Consider the following 19583-nt stretch of genomic DNA (forward strand, 5'->3'; position numbering starts at 1 on the left):
ACTCTATCCAAGCCTTAGTTATTTGACTAAACAATGGTAGAATCATGTCTACATAAAACTGCAGAAAACTACCTCACTTGGCAAGCACACATTCAATATCTTGGTTGCATCAAATAATCTAAATTCACTGTTTACCATTAAAGCGAGAAATATTCCTTCATCATTTGGAGTAGAAGCAACAGATAAAAAAGGCAGCAGGATCTGCTCAGGTAACACCAAACAACAGCAAGTCACCCACGTACAGCATGTGCTCAAAGACCAAAGCCAACCGCCCTCAACATGTCACTAAGGCCGCAACCACTCACCACCAATGGCATATTTGTCGAGCACTTTCCCTACAGTTTCTCTTAACATCGCTGCATGTCCCATCACTTACCCAGTCAATTATGAAGCTGGTCGCTGATATGAGTAACAACTCCAGACATGACAACTCAAAACCATACAGTACAAGCAGCAAACTCCCAGGTCTTGCTTTCAAAATGAAATTGCATTTACATAGAAGTTTTTGCAATTTCACAAACCATTAGGTTACTAATTTAGAAACATGGCCACTGTTGGCCAGCATACCGAAGATAGCTGCACAATCTTTCCAAATAGTGGTCATGGGATCATTGACGATCTGAGAGGCAGACAGATTAATGTCTCATTAAAAGACAGGTTTCTCTAACTGGAAGTTCTCAGGAATGCATATTGAAGGTAGCCAAGGCGAGATCTCATTCGAGGATAGGTTAATCCCAAGTACAGCAAGATCATTCAACACCATTTTAAGACCTACGCATTTCACTGCCTGGAGAATTTCCCAAACAAAATGAGATGGGAGATCTGGTTAGCAAAGCACACCACCAATCTCTGGTTTGTCTGACCACAATCACAAAACGTTCCCGTCATACTCCTGACAGTGACTATCCCCCCGAATGCATAAACACCAGCATAGTTCCTCTGCTGTGAAGGGAGGCACTGAGCGATGCCAATTCTCTCACATGGTGGGGTGATTGGAGGGCAGTATCAGTCCTCTCCTGTGCGGTGGTAGGGGGCAGTATTAGGCATCTCCTGCAGAATGGGATGGGACAATATCAGTCCTCTCCGGTGTATGTTTGAGTGGGTTGGGGTGAGTTTGGGCAGTACCAGCTATTCTCTGCAGGATGGGGTGGGTCATATGCCCTCTTATGCAGAAGGTTGGAGGGGGAAGATTCCATTTCGATCAATGAAAGTGTATGGAGAGTCAGGATGAATGTTACTCACCATAAGGTACTCAGGTTTTAACCGGATCCTTTAGCCACAGGAGCTAACTCGTCAACTGGCTCAGTAAAGATTCTGGGTCAGCATTGATAGTAGGGGCCATTGTGGTAATGGTGCCGTAAACATCAAAGCAGTGATTACACAGTTTAGGTTAGAAAAACATCGTTGAAACAGGCCCTTTGGCCTACCAAGTCCGCACTGCCCAGCGATCCCCGCACATATTAAACACTACCCTACACACACTAGGGACAATTTGACATTTACACCAAACCAATTAACCTACAAACCTGTACGTCTTTGGCGTGTGGGAGGAAACCGAAGATCTCAGAGAAAACCCACGCAGGTCATGGGGAGAACGCACAAACACCGTACAGACAAGCACCCATAGTCAGGATCAAACCCGGGTCTCTGGCGCTGTAAGGCAGTATCTCTACCGCTGCGCCACCATGCCTCCCTAATTTTTTTTAATGTTTTATGGGAGGTGTCACTGCCTGGCAGCTGTCAGACCCAAACAGCATTTCCCATTTTGATATCCCACGGTTTAGCTATGCGCAAGCACTGGCTTCTTCATTTGCTGAGGAGTTAAACATGGTATTGAACACTGTGCAATGACACACTAACACCCCCACCTTATGGTGTAAGCAGGGTCATTGATGAAGCAACTGAAGATGGCTAGTTTAGGACACTGCCCTGTGAAACTCCTGCGATAAGAGGCCAGGGTCAGGATGTTTGAAATCCAACAACAATTATATTTATTTGTGTTTTGTCAGGTGCAAAGAATGATTCCTTGCTGCACATGGTTTTCAGTTTTACTCGCTGCTCTGTGATACCACACCACCTGATCACAATATTGACATCTGGGCAGTGCTGACCTGTTATTAACTCTGCCGACATAACAATTCTGCTCATGATCGACAACATTAACAATTGTCACCCCTTCCTACTGGGGTTCAAGCCTCCAAATCGTCCACTTGTTAAATCTGAAACCTCTTTCAGGAGCCTCTAAATTTCACAGTTCAGTTCACTTTTGGAATCATGGGGTGGGGGGACTGTTAGAAGAACTCAGGGGGTCAAGCAGCATCCGTGGAGGCAAAGGGATGGTCAATGGGTTGAGACCCTATATCAGGACTGAGAATGTAGAGGGAAGCATCGAGAGGTGAGCGGGCAGGGCGAGACAGAGGCTGAAAGGTGATATGTGGAACAAGATGAGGGAGGAATGGGCAGATAGGGGAATGAAGAGCATCTGGAAACTTGTGGCCACCTTGAACTTCCTGACATTTCAACTCCCCTTTTCATTTTCACCCAATCTCTCCGTCCTTACCTTCTCTACTGCCATGGTACGGCCGAACATAAACCAGAATAACACCACCTCATATCCCATTTGGTTGGCCTAAACCCCCTGTTATGGACATTGCATTCTCCAATTTCAGGTTAGCCGCATGCCCCGTGGTCATTTCCCACTCCCACCAGATAACCCTGATTTTCCCTCCCTTTGCTCAGTATTTCCACCCACTTTATTATCAACTCTCGTTACCTTCTGCCACCTCGCTCTATCTGCTCATCACTCTCTTACTTTAGTCCACCTTTCGCATGTCCGGCTCCACCCTTCCGCCCTCCCTCCCGGCTCCATCAGCCTCTCATCTACTTCCACCCATCACCAAGCACCTTTGACTCTACCTTCCACCCTCCTCCTGGCTCCCCCTGGGGAAGACAGATTATTATCTAAATGGTGTCAAGTTGAGAAAAGGGGAAGTACAACGGGATCTGGGGGTCCTTGTTCATCAGTCAATGAAAGTAAACATGCAGGTACAGCAGGCAGTGAAGAAAGCGAACGGCATGTTGGCCTTCATAACAAGAGGAGTTGAGTATAGGAGCAAACAAGTTCTTCTGCAGTTGTACAGGGCTCTAGTGAGACCATACCTGGAGTATTGTGTGCAGTTTTGGTCCCCTAATTTGAGGAAGGACATTATTGCTATTGAGGGAGTGCAGCGTAGATTTACAAGGTTAATTCCTGGGATGGCGGGACTGTCATGTGCTGAGAGAATGGAGCAGCTGGGATTGTATACTCTGGAGTTTAAAGGATGAGAGGGGATCTTATTGAACCATATAAGATTATTAAGTGTTTGGACACGCTAGAGGCAGAAAACAGGTTCCCGATGTTGGGGGAGTCCAGAACCAGGGGCCACTGTTTAAGAATAAGGGGTAAGCCATTTAGAATGGAGATGAGGAAACACTTTTTCACACAGAGAGTTGTGAGTGTGTAATTCTCTGCCTCAAAGGGTGGTGGAGGCCGGTTCTGTGGATACTTTCAAGAGAGAGCTAGATAGGGGTCTTAAAGATAACGGAGTCATGGGATATGGGGAGAAGGCAGGAACGGGGTACTGATTGGGGATGATCAGCCACAATGAATGGCGGTGCTGGCTCAAAGGGCTGAATGGCCTACTCCAGCACCTATTGTCTATTGGTTCCACCAGTCACCTACCAGGCAATCTCTACATTCTCCAATCTCTACATTCCCCCATCTACCCACAATCTCTCTTACCCTCCCCCCCAGTGTGGTACACCTATCACCTGTTAGCCTGTCTCACACCTACCCAACATTGCTATACACTGACAACCTTTCCTCCCCACTCTCAGTCCTGATGCAAAGTTGCAGAGTCTCGCCCCAACTCGTCAGCCATCCCTTCACCTGCCTGGATGGTACCTGACCTGCTGAGCTCTTCCAGCAGATTGATTTATTTGGTCTAGATTCCACCAACTGCAGTCTCTTGTGTCTCCAGATATGGGTGGGAGTTGTGCCTGGGAGGGGCTTGCCTTACCTGTGCATCTGTCAGCTCCTCTGTGGCCACAGGTCTCTTTACCGCCGAATGCTTATGTTCAGAATTCTGTGCCGGAGCAGCAGTTTTCCTTTTCCCTTTCTTCTTCTTTTCAGCTGGTGTTGGGCCTTGTTCTTTGCTACAAGAGGGTACACATTGTTATAACTTTGGTCAACTTATTACTCTTACACTTTCCTTTCTTAAACATAGGACAGAGAGCAACATCTAATATCTGAGAGTAATGTGAAGATCAAGGCTAACATCATGGCATTGTTGGATTGAGAGGCAAGGCAGAATAGCTAGTAGAATGGATGATGGTAGATGTACTAGGTGTAAAATGGACAGAACACTGCATCATCAGTACTGACACCCTGTGAAAGAAACATTTAACAGGTGTTGCCATGTGGGATCTATTTGGGAAAACCACAGTCAGCTTACTCTCTTACAAAAAATTACATTGTGTTTGCATTTTTATGATGGGTAAAAATGTATTAGAAAGTAAACTTACTCATGGTCTGCAATTCACACAAAATACACCAATGGAAAATGGAACCACCACCAGTAAACTCTAATGCATTGGCCAATGTACAGACAAAGTTACTCCTTGAATAAGTAGTGGAAACAAATAAAAAGCATCGATTGTTTTTTTTTTTGAATTGCACCATTTTGTTTACCATTTTAGTAGGATTATATAATTACTCAGTAAGTCACGTTTACAATTGTCAGCGAGGATCGGGCAGGGTCAGTTGCTTCTCTCTAAAAGTGAGAAGGCTGAACAGTTATCTGCTGGAAATCTTTATGAAATAAATGGAAAGATTGCATTTGTGAAGCTGTTTACACTTCTGCAGATTAGAACTACAGGCCATAAATATATGATGGTCACTAATAACTCCAATAGGAAACGCCGGAAAACTACTTTATCCTGGAGAACTGTGAGGACATGGAACATCCTGTCACACGGTGTGATTCTAATGAATAGCACAGTTGCAGTTAAGAGGCTGGAAAGGACAGAAGGAGGTGTGAAAGCATGAGATTGATTAGTGGGAGGTTCTGGTGTGGAGCATAAAATGTGACATAGGATACACGAGAAAATGGGAGAAGGATTAGACCTACTAGTCCCTCAAACCTGCTCCGTTAGTCAATCGGATCAAGGCTTTTCTGCTCGAGACCGCAATTCCTCTTCTTCGCTAATTCCACATAGCTCTCAATTCCCTGATCTTTCAAAAAACTATTTACCTCCTAAAAATGTCTTCAGCAACGTAGCCTCTACAACCCTCCAGGGTAGAGAAATCCAGAGATTCACCCCATTCTAAAAGAGGCAGTTTTGAGGCACCCTGGTTTTAAATGACTGCCCCCTTGTTTTGTAACTCTGACCCACATTTGGGCTTTCCTGCTTGTGAGAGCATCCCAAATCTGTTATGTCATGCCCATTTAGGCTTTTGTACATCTCAATGAGACCACCACCATTCTTCTGAACCCCAAAGAATATAGGCATATCTTTTTTTTTGCTTTTACTTGCACAACTTGCTCTTCCTAGGAATTAGCTTTGCAAATATTTTCTGGACTACTCCTGATAGAGTGATTGTGATGCATCACCTCCTTCTGTGTTTAATTGTATTGCAACAACATTTGGGCAAAGTTTAAAGGAGATGTGCAAGCTAAGCTTTTTTTTTACACAAGAGTGGTTGGTGCCTGGAACACACTGCCAGGAGTGACGCTGGAGGCAGATACAATAGTGTATAAAAGAGGCTCTTAGAAAGACAGATGCATATGCAGGGAATGGAGGGGCTTGCATCATGTGCAGGCAGAGAAGATTTTATCTTGGCATGGTGTTCAACATAAACTCTGTGGGGCGATGGGCCTGTTCCTATGCTGTACTCTTCGATGTTCGAACATTTGGTCCTCAAGGCTCATCCACTAAAGCAACAGGCCCACTCCAGAAAGACACAGCAGCAGCATCAGAGCAGAGTTGGAATGGAAGTAGATGTTAAATCAGAAAATAATGTGTTCAGATGGCATTATAAATTTTAATTAAATTAATTAGTAAGAGATTAAAAAAGTGCTCCTTTGTTATAAAATGCAGAGAGATTGCATCAACAGCAGTAAAACAAGATTTACATCTCATCAATGAACCAACCTGACAATTCAATGGTGAACACTGCAGGTTGTGGTCAGTGTCACCAGTGTAATATAAATCTGAACTAATTGTCTTGAAAATGTATTACATTTCACACATAAATTTTAAAAACATTACAAGAATAATGTTAATGAGATAGAGTCTTACAAAATTTAACAAGTGCTACATTAACTGAGTAGTTTTGTTTTGAGTGTGCTATTTATCTTCATACCTAAATTAGAAGTGATGCCTTTATGTCTTAGATTTTAGAAGATTAAAATGCTGAAGAGGCTTGACAAAATAGATGCCGAGAAGCTGTTTCCCCTCGAGCTCGTGGTCATCATTTGATGGGGTCAACCATTTAAAACCAAGAAAAATACCTCTCTCGACGGTTTGTGAATCTTCAGAACTCCCTACACCAGGCGGGCTGTGGTGCTCAATCATTGAGAATATATGATCTCTCAGTTTGTGGATATAAAGGAAATTGAAGAGGACGGAAATAGTACAATGAGTAGCCATGTTGATGTAGATCAGCCGATATCTTACAGAATGTGAATGGGGTTGGAAGATAGACTACTTACTCCTGTTCCTATTTGTTATGATAAGTAAATCATGAAATACACCTTCAAGATCAGATGATAAGCTACAAGAATGTTGAGATTCACCAGAACTGCCAACTCAGTGCCCAGGAAGCCAAAAATCAACAACATCTATGGAACATCTAGAGAAGTGAGATCGACCAATTGACCAAATGGTGCCAGCACAACAACCTGGCTCTCAACATCAGCAAAACCAAGGAACTGATTGTGGACTTTGGAAAGGGTAGGATAGGGACGTACCACAACCCTGTTTATATCAACGGATGGTGGAAAGGATCAAAAACTTCAAATTCCTGGGCGTGCATATTTCCGAAGATTTTTCCTGGTCCCAGCATATTGATGCAATTATAAAGCAATTATAAACTTCCTGAGAAGATTACGGAGAGTCGGTATGTCAAGGAGGACTCTCTCGAACTTCTACAGTAGAGAGCATACTGACTGGTTGCATCGTGGCTTGGTTCAGCAACTTGAACGTCCAGGAGCGGAAAAAATGCAGAAAGTTGTGACCACTGTCAGATCCATCATCGGCTCTGACCTCCCCACCATCGGCTCTGACCTCCCCACCATCAGCTCTGACCTCCCCACCATCGCAGTTGCTGCCTCAAAAAGGCTGCCAACATCATCAAAGACCCACACCATCCTGGCCACACACTCATCTCTCCGTTGCCATTAGGAAGAAGGTACAGGAGCTTGAAATCTGGAACATCCAGGTTCAGGAATTGCTTCTTCCCCACAGCCATCAGGCTATTAAATACAACATCAAACAAGCTCTGAACAATAACAGTCTATTATTAGTATTGCATTTTATCTGTTTATTTATTGTGTATATATATGGTCTATGGTATATAGACACACTGAACTTTTATCTCCTGTTCTGTATTACGTTAACATATTCTGTTGTGCTGCAGCAAGGAAGAATTTCATTGTCTTATCTGGGACACATGACAATAAAACTCTCTTGACTTGAACTGGTGCTCTACAATGCTGAGAACTAGATTCTACCCTCAGTATCTTCCCCTTTGCTCTAACTATTGTACTCGAGTTTGAACTGATTGTATCTATGTAGGATATGTCTGATCTGTTTGGATAGTTTAGTTTAGAGATACAGTGTGGAAACAGGCCCTTCGGCCCACCGACCAGCGATCCCCCAACCCCACTAGGGACAATTTTTACATTTACCAAGCCAATTAACCTACAAACTTGTACGTCTTTGGAGCGTGGGAGGAAACCAAAGATCTCGGAGAAAACCCACGCAAGTCACGGGGAGAACGTACAAACTCTGTACAGACAGCACCCGTAGACGGGATGGAACGCGGGTCTCCGGCGCTGCATTCGCTGTAGGGCAGCAATTCGATCGCTGCGCCATTGTGACCGCACGCAAAATAAAATGTTTTCACTATACCTCAGTACACATGACAATAAACCTAAACTAAACGAAACATTAGGCCGTGCATTTTAAAAGAACACGTAGCACGGAAACAAGTCATTTGATACACCTGATCCATGACATTGTTTATGGCTTGCACAGGCCTCACCCACACCATTTCATTAGCCAAAAATGTTAACTCTCTGTTCTTTGATTCTGCCTGAACTGCTGAACATTTCCAGCATTCTCCATTTTATTTCGGATCTCCAGCATGAGAAATGTTGCTCCTTCATATCATCAATCCTGTCAATCTGCTCAACTGGGATTAGAACTCAAATCTGAAGGTGAAGGTCTGAAGAAGGGTTCCAACCTGAAACATCACCTTTTTCTCCAGCTGGCCGTCCCGCTGAGTTACTCCAGCACTTTGGGTCTATCTTTGAACTCACTCGGTTGTCGACTAAACTGGAAACACAACTAATACAAGTAATCTCAAAGTGTACTTCGCAGTCTTCATATTTTAGAAAGGCAAAATGGCCTGACCAGAGAAATGTTACAATTATGTTCAATGTTGATTTGACTATTTTACGATGTTGTAGCTTTAAGCCAAGCCCTGCAGCCATGACATGGTTTCGGGACAGCATTCTGTACTGTAATCGCAGGCCCTTTCTTCACTCACTTGTAAGAATGTGAGGAATGCAGACAATAACCCGAGGGGGGGGGGGGGGGGGAAAGCCAACACCTGTCAATCCTAAGGAAACTGTGTGCACAGAAAGATAGCTCCTCAAACAACGGAAACATTCAAGCCCCATCAGTCCTCTAACATTCCAGGCACAAACTATAGACACATTACTGTGGAAATGTTCACTACAAACCAGGGAAGATGTTCATCAGCAAAAAAGAAACAGGTGGAGGAACACTGTAGGTCAGGAAGCATCTGTGGAGAAAAAGTGACCTTTTCGGGTCAGGACTCTTTTTCAGTCGTCTGTCCATCCCTCCTCAGATGTTGCCTGACCCGTTCAGTTCCTCCAACAAGTTGTTTAATGCTCAAGATTCCAGCATACGCAGTAAGTCCGTGGTGCCTCAATGTTGATCTTAAATTGCCTAAATACAAGTAGGGAAGCTGCCAAACATGGTGGGATGTTTCTTAATGTGCACAGGCATTCGGGATCCACAGGCTCTGCCAAGATTAGAGGAGTGACATTTTTTGCGTGGATGGGTTGGTACTCCTAAAGATACACAAAAACCTTGGTGCATTTCAGATGCTTCTTAACTACTTGGGTCAAAGATTCCACAAGTCAGTGTAGGTATTCCTCCCCTTCCCCACCCCCCCCCCCCCCCCCCCCCCCCCCAAAGATGATTTTGAGAATGTCTCTGGAATATTTTCTGTCCTCATGAAAAACTCAGAGTGGGTACTTGCTTCAGGAGTTTACAATGAGGCCTGCAGATATTTGAGCCATCTTTTCTAGGTAGTTGAGAATGATGACAGCTTAGAAGTGAGGGATATTGGCATGAGGACACTGACATTGGCTCTCCCATCCTGCATGGATTTGCTAGATTTACCCTCATGGCTTGCCATAGCACGTTTCAAAATTCAGTAGGATTAGTGAAGCGAGTCATCCACAAATTTAACAACAGCTGAAGAAAGTCAGAAAGAATTACCCCCGGTTTCCACCAACTTATTCAATGATGTATCAGTTGTCGTGGTAACAGAGAAAGGTCGAAATGCAGCAGAATCCAACAGCTCTTTCTGACGAAGGGTCTCGACCCGAAACATCACCCATTACTTCTCTCCAGAGATGCTGCCTGTCCTGCTGAGTTACTCCAATATTTTGTGTCTAGCAAATACCAATCCATATACATAGATGACCACTGGAAAATAATCAGTGTTAAGAGTCATGGTTAACTTCTCCTCTCCCTTGGTGAACATGTGGCGAACATGTTTAGCTAACCACAAATCAAATCAGACTATGTCTTTAGCACGCAGGCACAACCAAGCAGACTCAGGCTAAACAATATCCCTCCCCATTCTCAACAGACTAACATCCCAAAGAATAGGTCACAACATCCAGGATGAGCTTCAGCTCTGCATTGTGGGAGGGCTGCCCTGTCAGATGGGAGCACTGTGAGGTCCCAGCTGATCAAAGGGGTTATGCTGACACCAAAAGATGGTAGTTATTGTTACTGAAGGATTGTTACTGTTCTCAGTACAATTCAACAAACAATTCTGAAGGCTCTGTGCATATGAGAAACAGAGGAAAGAAAGAAGTGCAATTGTAACACACTTCTATAACCTCAGATCATCCCAAAGTCAATCAATCAATTTCCTTGGTTCCCACCCTCCCTTTACACTTCAGATTCACCGGAAAATTAATAATAATAATGCCGAAAATCTAAAGAGAGGAATTAAGTGTGTTAGTATATTAATAGAAACAACTTGCAATAGTCCCGACAATTTGGTAGTCCAGCACCAGGTCCCAAACATGCCCGATTATGGGAGTTTTTACAGTGAATGCAGCTTTGCCAGTGTTACCCACACCTCAGAATAAATTCAATAACTTCAAAAGAGCACAGAAAATTGGGAAGGGAAAAGCAATTCAAATATGATACATTTCCAGTTTACTAATCCTAACCTTAAGTGACTGAGGAGGTGCTACAGTTCATCCCAACAATCCCACTGAAAGAGAGATTAAAAAACGCTAGCACCATAGATTTGGTCACCTGCTGCTTGCAGTCGACCTGCCCTTCCTCCTCACAAGATGCAACACCCAAACTATAGATTCAATAAATACAAACCTGCCACAGAAAAAGGAAACTTGTGCAGGAACTGCACCAACTGTAGCTCTGCTGTCTCCAAACACTGAAAGCAGGCAGCACCTTCATCGGTGCTTTCACTGATATCTTGAAAGAAGGAAATCTTGTGATTCCAGACCCACAGAGTCTGAAATGGCCCAGAAGGCCGTTAGTTCAAGGCCAATTTAAGGATGTGCTTTTGCCATCCATATCCCATGAATTAGAAAAGTTAAAGTGGGAGGAGGATCTTGAGCATAGAGCGATAGAGTTAAACAACACAGAAACAGCCCCTTCTACCCTAGTCCCACCTGCCCGCATTTGTACCATAATCCTCTGGCCATTTTCTATTCGTTCAACTGAATGACGCAATCCAACACTGTACACTGGATGCAATTCTTTGACGTTGAGTAGGTTTAAATGCCAGCAGTTAGATTCATAGTTTCACACAGTTAAACAGTTTCAAGAGCAGCAAACATAGGAATAACACCACATAATTTAATACTGGTCAGTTTGAAAGTGCCAACACAAAAGATAATCTCAGGTACACTAAGGGGGACCCGGGGTGGGGGTGGGGGGGCCACCGAGACCTAAGGGAAAGCAGCTTGGGGGTTCCGCTGTGAACTGGCAGAGGGGGAGGGGAGGGGGAACGGACAAAGAAGGGATGAGTCGCCTTCTTTGGAGCTTCGATTGTCGGCTGCGGGGGTTCTGATCGCCCTGACAGCGGATGGTTCGACTGCCCCGACCGTGGGAGAACAAGAGGAAGAAGATTGAACTTTATTGCCTTCCTTCGCAGTGAGGAATGTGGAATCCACTGTGCTGGATGTTTATGTTAACTTTTATGCGGGTTTTTAGTATGGCTGTATGGTAACTCAGATTTCACTGTACCTTAATTGGTACATGCGACAATAAACTGGCCTTGAGACTTTGACTCTTGTGTGCAAGAACCAAGATTTTCACTGTACTTGGGTACAAGTGACAATAAAGTATCATCATCACCACCTTTGATGGAACTGAATGACTTACTATTCTGGTAAAATGCAATTATTAAAGCAATAAATGAGAAGTATTGCACAAAGCGACACAGAATCAAATAAAGTTGAACCGCACAGTCAGTGTAGGGAATGAACGCTCCTTACCTGGCTTTCTTGCTGGTCTTGCTTTTGGGTGTAGTGTTAGATTTACATTTTGGCTCTTTCAGCTGCTTGGGTTCCTTGGCACCCTTAGGTTCCTTCGGCTCTTTGGCCCCCTTTGTACCTTTAGGTTCCTTAGGTTCCCCACGGTTCCTTGCTCCTTTTGAGCCCTTTGGCTCTTTTGCAGCTTTGCCCTCTTTCGGTTCCTTATCACACTTAGGCTCTTTTCTCTTCTTCTTTGGTTTGGGTGCATCAGTTACCGTTTCACTGCTGACATCCTCCTTTAGTTCTTTTTTCTTTCTTTTTTTCTTAATCCCCATACCGACATCCTCGGCCTTGGTGAGCGGCGGTGGTTGGTCCACACTCACATCCAACTGTGCACAAAGTGCAACTTTTTTGCTGCTGCTCTCAACCAGGTAACTGGCAGCATCTGGAGTACTGGCTGGACTGTGTGGGCTTGGTTGGTCCTTGGTGCTGGTGTGCGAGAACTGGACTGCGTGTTCACTGACAGATGAGGCACTGGGTGTCAGAGGCTGCTTGGAGGTCTTTGAAGTGAAAGGCTGCAACATACAAAGAACATATTTGAAAAAGCCCTTCATTCCCAAAAGTTTTCAAAACTTCAAACATTCATTCAATTTTTTAACTTAAAAAACAGTTCTGTTTTAACACTAAAACTCACCACAATGTTACACACGAGGTGTCAGGTTTGGACAATATTTGGGAGAAATTAGTTCAGCAGCGAGCATTATGAGATAATATAGCGCATATGTCTATATTTTCAAAATTTCATAAATTCTGTTGCCTGGGTTTATAATGTTAACTGCCAGTAAAACAGGTCATGGTGTAATTACAACCTTCAGCTGTTGACGTGTATGTGCACTCTCCCAATGTATAGTTGCATTACTATGAGTTTATCTGGGCCAGTTCACAAAAAATGTTTACAGAGACGTTCTAATAAAAATTAAATTCCTCTAATCTTTTGCTTCATTTCTCTTTCTCTCTTGAGGTAACTATTAATGGGGTGAATCCAGTGAGCTCCAGTACGTCAGCCCAAAAGATGTTCCTTACTTACGACCATAATGACTAGCTGAATCTTTCCTCCTTACCCAGATTATTGTCTGGCTGAACAACTGAACGATGTTTTTTAAGTTCTCATTTCCATTGGCAACCTCCCCTCGGCTTCACCCTCCCTAGCTTTTGTGATCTCCGGAAGAGAAACCCTCTGAGATCTCTGCACTCATGACATTTTTCACGCATCCACAGTTTTCATCACTGGCACCATTGGCTACCGTGCCATGGTTGCCTAAGTCCCCTTAAACTGCTCCACCCCACACCTCTCTTTTCCTTGCAAGGATCTTTAAACTCTAACTTTTTGACTTAAGGTTTTGGGCACACCTCCATATGCCCCGGTATCACATTGTATCCATTTCCATTCCTGTAGATCTCCTTTGGACAGAATTCCCCTTGTGTAGCTTTATTCATCACTACTTCTGGATGTTCCAAAATACCTTCCAACCAATGAGTGAGTGAAAGTGGGAATCAAGTGTCCAGCCACGTTCAAGATGTTCAAAACAGCAACGTACCTCAGACAGAATTGAAAATGTAGTGGCTCCAGGATCTCAATTCCAGGAACCACTGTACATATTGAAAGCATACACACATATTCAATACAAAAGAAAATAATAATAATGCAAAAAAAAACCCTTACCATCCATTACCAGAAAGACAAGCAAAATGAGCTCAAAGAATCATTCTATTTTTATGTGAATATTGTCCAGATGTGTAATAATAATATTTTATATATTGTCCTAGTATTGATCCAAAACCTGATACAAACGGAACATTCACTCTCATTTGTTGCTCAGCAGCTCAGTTACCCGAGTACGGTGCACGGAAACGTCGAAGAAAGTCGGAAATAATGTCAGTGCAAGAGCCACCAATCAGGTCACACTTTACTGGAATTGAGCCCGCATAAGGCTACAGCGCTGTAAAAAACCAAATGGGCCAAAATAGTACTGTCCAATAGTAAAGGTGGCACGGTGGCGCAGCGGTAGAGTTACTGCCTTACAGCACCAGAGACCCAGGTTCGATCCCGACTACAGGTGCTGTCGATATGGAGTTTACACGTTATTCCTGTGACTGCTTGGGTTTTCTCCAGCTGTTCCAGTTTCCTCCCTCATTCCAAAAACGTACATGTTTGTAGATTAATTGGCTTCAGTATAATCGTAAATTGTCCCTAGTGTGTAGGATCGTGCTAGTATAGAAGGTGATCACGTCAAGTCAAGTCAAGTTTATTCGTCACATACACATACGAGATGTGCAGTGAAATGAAAATGGCAATGGTCGCGGACTTTGTGCAAAAAGACAAAAAACAAACAACCAGAACAAACTACAAACAGAATGGAACAGAATCACATATTCTTTTACATATTAAATAATGTGGGCGGAAGTAAAAAGGGAAAAAACCCAGCAATTAAAAAAAAAGCAGTAGAGTGGTTCAGTAAAGTTAGTCCCTGGTGAGATAGGAGTTTACAGTCCTAATGGCCTCTGGGAAGAAACTCCTTCTCAACCTCTCTGTTCTCACAGCATGGCAACGGAGGCGTTTGCCTGACCGTAGCAGCTGGAACAGTCCGTTGCAGGGGTGGAAGGGGTCTCCCATGATCTTATTGGCTCTGGAGTTGCACCTCCTGATGTATAGTTCCTGCAGAGGGGTGAGTGAAGTTCCCATAGTGTGTTCAGCCGAAGGCACTACTCTCTGCAGAGCCTTCTTGTCCTGGGCAGAGCAATTCCCAAACCAGATTGTAATATTTCCAGACAAGATGCTTTCCACAGCCGCTGAGTAGAAGCACTGGAGGATCCTCGGAGACACTTGAATTTCCTCAATTGCCTGAGGTGGTAAAGGCGCTGCCTTGCCTTACTCACGAGTGCTGCGGCGTGTGATGTCCATTTCATATCTTCAGAGATGTGGACTCCCAGGTATTTAAAACAGCTCACCCTATCCACAGTATCCCCATTTATCCTCAATGGTGTGTACGTCCTCGGATGATGTGCCCTCCTAAAGTCCACGATCAGCTCCTTAGTTTTTTTGATGTTCAAGAGGAGGCTGTTGTCCTGACACCAGAGTGCCAGATCAGCCACCTCCTCCCGGTAGGCCTTCTCATCGTTGTCTGAGATCAGACCCACCACCACAGTGTCATCAGCAAACTTGATTATTGAGTTTTGGTGTATTGGTGATGGTTGGTGCGGACTCTGTGGGCCAGGGGGCCTGTTTCTGTGCTGTATCTCTAGTCTAAAGTAACCAATGCTAGCTACAACCAACACAGTCATTTAGATATGTCATCCATCTAATCCAAGCTGGAGTTTATGCCCACATGTTCATCCACTCACCCCCTTCCTGCACATCACATCTTTCTGGTCTCATGACGTTCCCCAAATGCACCCATGCTCTTCACTAATCTCATCACAAATAGTTGCACACTTTCATCATTATCGAGGTAATGAAGTTTCTCCTGAACTCCAAATCTAGCCAAGTCAAGTTTATTGCCATCTTCACTGTACAGTGTAGTAAAGGGACACTTCATGTCTTGCTTGCAGCAGCATTGCAGGCACATAGACTAAAAGTCCTGTCCCACTGTACGAGTTCATTCAAGAGTTCTCCCCGAGTTTGCCCTGATTCGAACTCAGAGATTTACGGTAATGGCCGCTCGTAAGTACTCGGGGCTCTCGCGGACATTTTACAACATATCGAAAAGTTTTCACGAGTCTTCCCGAGCTTACCGCATTTCCCGAGTACCTGCCGTTAGCGTTACGAGCCGCTAAGAGATGTCCCCGAGCTCCGACATACCCGCTACTTTCATTCTACGTGCTTACCACGAGTTTGATTTTTTTTTAAACTCGGGAGATCACTTGAATGAACTCGTACAGTGGGACAGGGCTTTCAGACAGCACAAGGAAACGTAAATTATACAATTCTACAATAAATTGAAAATTAAAAAAAACTACAAAAACTCTCCAGTTTCAGACCTCCACCCTGAAGGTTTCCAAATCCATCGTGGCTGCGCCTGCCTCATGTGGTGCTCCAAGATTAAACTTCGGGAGTTTGAGGGAGGAAGGGGACAGGTTCAACTTCGACTTGGCAACTATTTCACCAAACACGTGCTGGAACACCTGGTTGCTGACCATTTAAATTCCCCATATCGACCTTTCCGTCCTGGGCAAGTTACAAGCTGGAACTTGAATAGCCATTACAAGTGTGCAGCCAGACACAAACGGGAGGAACAGAACCTCATATTTCACTTGTGTAGCTTACAACCCAACAGGATGAACATTGAATTTTCCAATTCCCCCCTTTTTCCCATCCCTCACCTGGTGCACACACATTTCTCCCACCTGCTCCTTTCCCCTCTTCCATCCATATGCTCCTCTGCCATATTTTCCTCTCAACCCCTTCCCTTCCACCGGCTTTACATTTCACTCCTTTTCTTTCTCGGACTGACACCTTTTTGCCTTCTTTTTACCTCTAACTTCTGTCACTTACCCCACCCACCTGTCCCATCACCCCTCCCTCACCTCTATCTTTAGCATCTGCCAGGCTTGGCACCAGCCCCACCTCTCTGTTCCAGCTTTCTCCTCTACTCCATCGGTCTGAAGAAGGGACCTTACCCAAACGTCGTACGTCCATTTCCCTCCACAGATGCTGCCTGACACATTGAGTTTCTCCAGCACTTTCTGTTTTGCTAAACAATTTCAACCTGTCCTCTTCCTCCCTCAACTCTGTCCAGGGACCCCGACAGTTCATTCAGGTTAGGCAGAGGTTCACTTGCATTTCCTTTAACCTTATCTACTGTGTCCGTTGTTCCAGGTGTGGACTCTTATACATCTTGTGAGACCAAACATAAACCGGGCGATTATTTTGCTGAACACCTTGGCTCAGTCCGCCTAGGCCTACCTGATCTCCTAATTACCAAACACTTTTACTTCCTTTCCCATTCCCAAACTGACCTTTCTGTCCTGGGCCTCCTCCATTGTGAGAGTGAGGCCAAATTGGTACAACCTAGCAGTATGAATATTGATTCCTCAAGTAACTTCAAGTAATCCTTGCAGCCCCTCTCTCTCCGTCCCTCCCCCACCCTAGTCGTTGTACTAGTTTCACTGTCGTCCTGGTGAGTTTCATTGTCTGTAACACGTTTTCACCTGGCCCACAGCTAACAATGGCCTCATTTAACGTGGTTACTTTTTTGCATATCCTTCATTCATTTGTTCTATATCTCTGTATATCACTGTCAACATTTCTCGTTTCCCTTTCCCGACTCTCAGTCTGAAGAAGGATCTTGACTGGAAACATCACCCATTCCTTCTCTCCAGAGATGCTGCCTGACCCGATGAGTTACTCCAGCTTTTTGTGTCTATCTTCAGTTTAAACCAGCATCTGCAGTTTCTGCCGACACATTTTGTATTCCTCACTATCCTGCAATATAGCTCAACCTTCCATTCTCCATTCCAATTGTACAGCCTGGTCATTTAAATGTAGTAACATAGTAGAAAGCAAATTTGAACAAGATCTCCACTCTGGGCAACAAGAGCTTTTCACTGTACCTCAGTACACATGACAATAAACTACACTGAATAGTCCCTTAAGCATATATTTTGGACCACCTCTCGTAATGTGAAGTGTAGCAAAATGCATATTTATTGTTATATTTGCTGCAATACAAGACACTAAATCAAAGGTGGAGATATTAGGGTAAATAATCTTTAGCTGTAAAGAGCTTCTTACAGGAAGAAATAAAGAGTTAAAGGAGAAATTCCACAGGACAAGGCCCATCGCCCAATACAAGCTGGAGAAATGGGGAGATGAAGAGGGCAGAAACGGAAGAGCCCTGATATCTGGGAGGTAGAAGCAGGAGAATACAGAGAACTACAGGGGGTAAGATTACAGTATGCTTTGAAGGAGGAAGCAACACTTCAGCACATATAAAAATCCAGTACTAACGTTGTTGGGTCAATGGATTGTTTGCACAGCAGGCATCAATTGTAGATATCTGTACTTGTGGCTCAAGGCAAAAGAGACCATTCAAATCCTGGACAACTGAACCGTATAAATTATCAAATCTCACTCTCCCAGCTTCACAGCAAATTAGTCTATCCAAAGCATATTGTTTATACATAAACAGGGTCGAGGCCTACGTTAAAAAATATATGAACACATAGCATTTCTGAGCAGCATATCCAGAGCAGTGTTGACCCAGATTATATACACATCATTTCAAGCACAGATTAAACCAACAGCACAGGCAGAGGCTGGACAAGTGTCTTATAAATAAAGTCAGGAAATCCTGAAAAGGATCACTCTTGTTCGTTGGGTCACTGTCTCCACACCAGGCAAAAACCCAGAAAATCATTCCAACTTTTGAAAGAACAGCCCTGTGTTGCCTTATTTAGAAAGGAATCTTTCAGGCAATCGGTCGAACGAGGCTCTAGAGAGGAGATCTCGCAAAGAGCCCTGCACTTGTTTTTGTTTAGAACGCCCAGAGGGCCTCACGCTCCGAATGAGGCTGCTAAGCTTTGCTTCTCTCTCTCTCACACACACACACACACACACACACACACACACACACACACACACACACACACACACACACACACACACACACACACACACACACACACACACACACACACACACACACACACACACACTCCCGTTTGCGCACACACAAAAGAACACATCGGTCACCGCTGCAATTCAAACAGGATTGCTCATAACTAACCTCACCGGGGTAAGCTAGAGCAGTGTCGACCCCCATTAAAAAGCAGGCCATTTCCAACCATCCTTAGTCAGATTGTCTCCAGTTCAGCGGGGAAAAGCCAGACGTCTGCATCACAGTCAACACTTGATGCTTTCGCTCACTCACGCTCACGCTCTCTCTCTCTCTCTCTCTCTCTCTCTCTCTCTCTCTCTCTACATCACTGCACAAATTGCTTTTCTTCCCCTCCTCCTGATATACTGCAGCATTACGTTGCATGCACAGTAGGGGACAAGAATCAATGCAGGACCCAGCACTTAAAATCAATATCTTCCCGTTCAACATAAACAGGCTTCAATCTGCCCACCCATCTCCCTCAAAAAACACATCTTTCAGCACCTTTTCTCCAAAGACACTCTACAGAGTATTCTTGTTACAAATGAAATATCTTGCTTAAATGGAGCCCACATCGGGACGAGTTCATCCTGGGTTGAGACTGCGAGAAGGAATTCCAGGGCAGCTCGAACACCATTATTACTGAGTGTGCGGGGGAGGGTGCACAAAGCTAGCATCAAATATTTGCTTATACATATTCAAATTTCCACCAGTAAATCAAGAAGCTACATCACAAATAAATTCTTCAATCACTGAAACAGAAATGAGTATCAACACGATTTGGGGGAGGGGTGGAGGACCAAGTTACCGAAAATGTGGATGCACCGTAAGCTGAGGTCACTGACAGGAGCACTCACTCAGTAAGATCCAGTCAACTCAGGGTGTG

At 44.2% G+C, this 19583-nt stretch overlaps 1 protein-coding gene across 6 annotated transcripts in view; it reads right to left on the reverse strand.

Annotated features, from left to right (window-relative positions):
• LOC116986506 (chromodomain-helicase-DNA-binding protein 6-like) overlaps positions 1-19583 on the reverse strand; it is a 162372-nt gene that overhangs the window by 81212 nt on the left and 61577 nt on the right. For 4 of the 6 annotated variants that reach the window (XM_033042112.1, XM_033042114.1, XM_033042113.1 and 1 more), the window contains exons 1-3: positions 18818-18982; positions 12063-12619; positions 4059-4194 (exon numbers count right to left, since the gene is read on the reverse strand). In XM_033042112.1, coding sequence (XP_032898003.1) covers positions 4059-4194; positions 12063-12619; positions 18818-18877 — 753 coding nt within the window. In that variant the 5' untranslated portion in view covers positions 18878-18982. Of the gene's footprint in view, positions 1-4058; positions 4195-12062; positions 12620-18817; positions 18983-19583 lie in introns of those variants that run through there. The other 2 variants (XM_033042110.1, XM_033042111.1) reach the window with 2 other exon arrangements.

The sequence above is a fragment of the Amblyraja radiata genome, chromosome 23, assembly GCF_010909765.2.
Source record: "Amblyraja radiata isolate CabotCenter1 chromosome 23, sAmbRad1.1.pri, whole genome shotgun sequence".
Lineage (NCBI taxonomy): Eukaryota > Metazoa > Chordata > Chondrichthyes > Rajiformes > Rajidae > Amblyraja > Amblyraja radiata.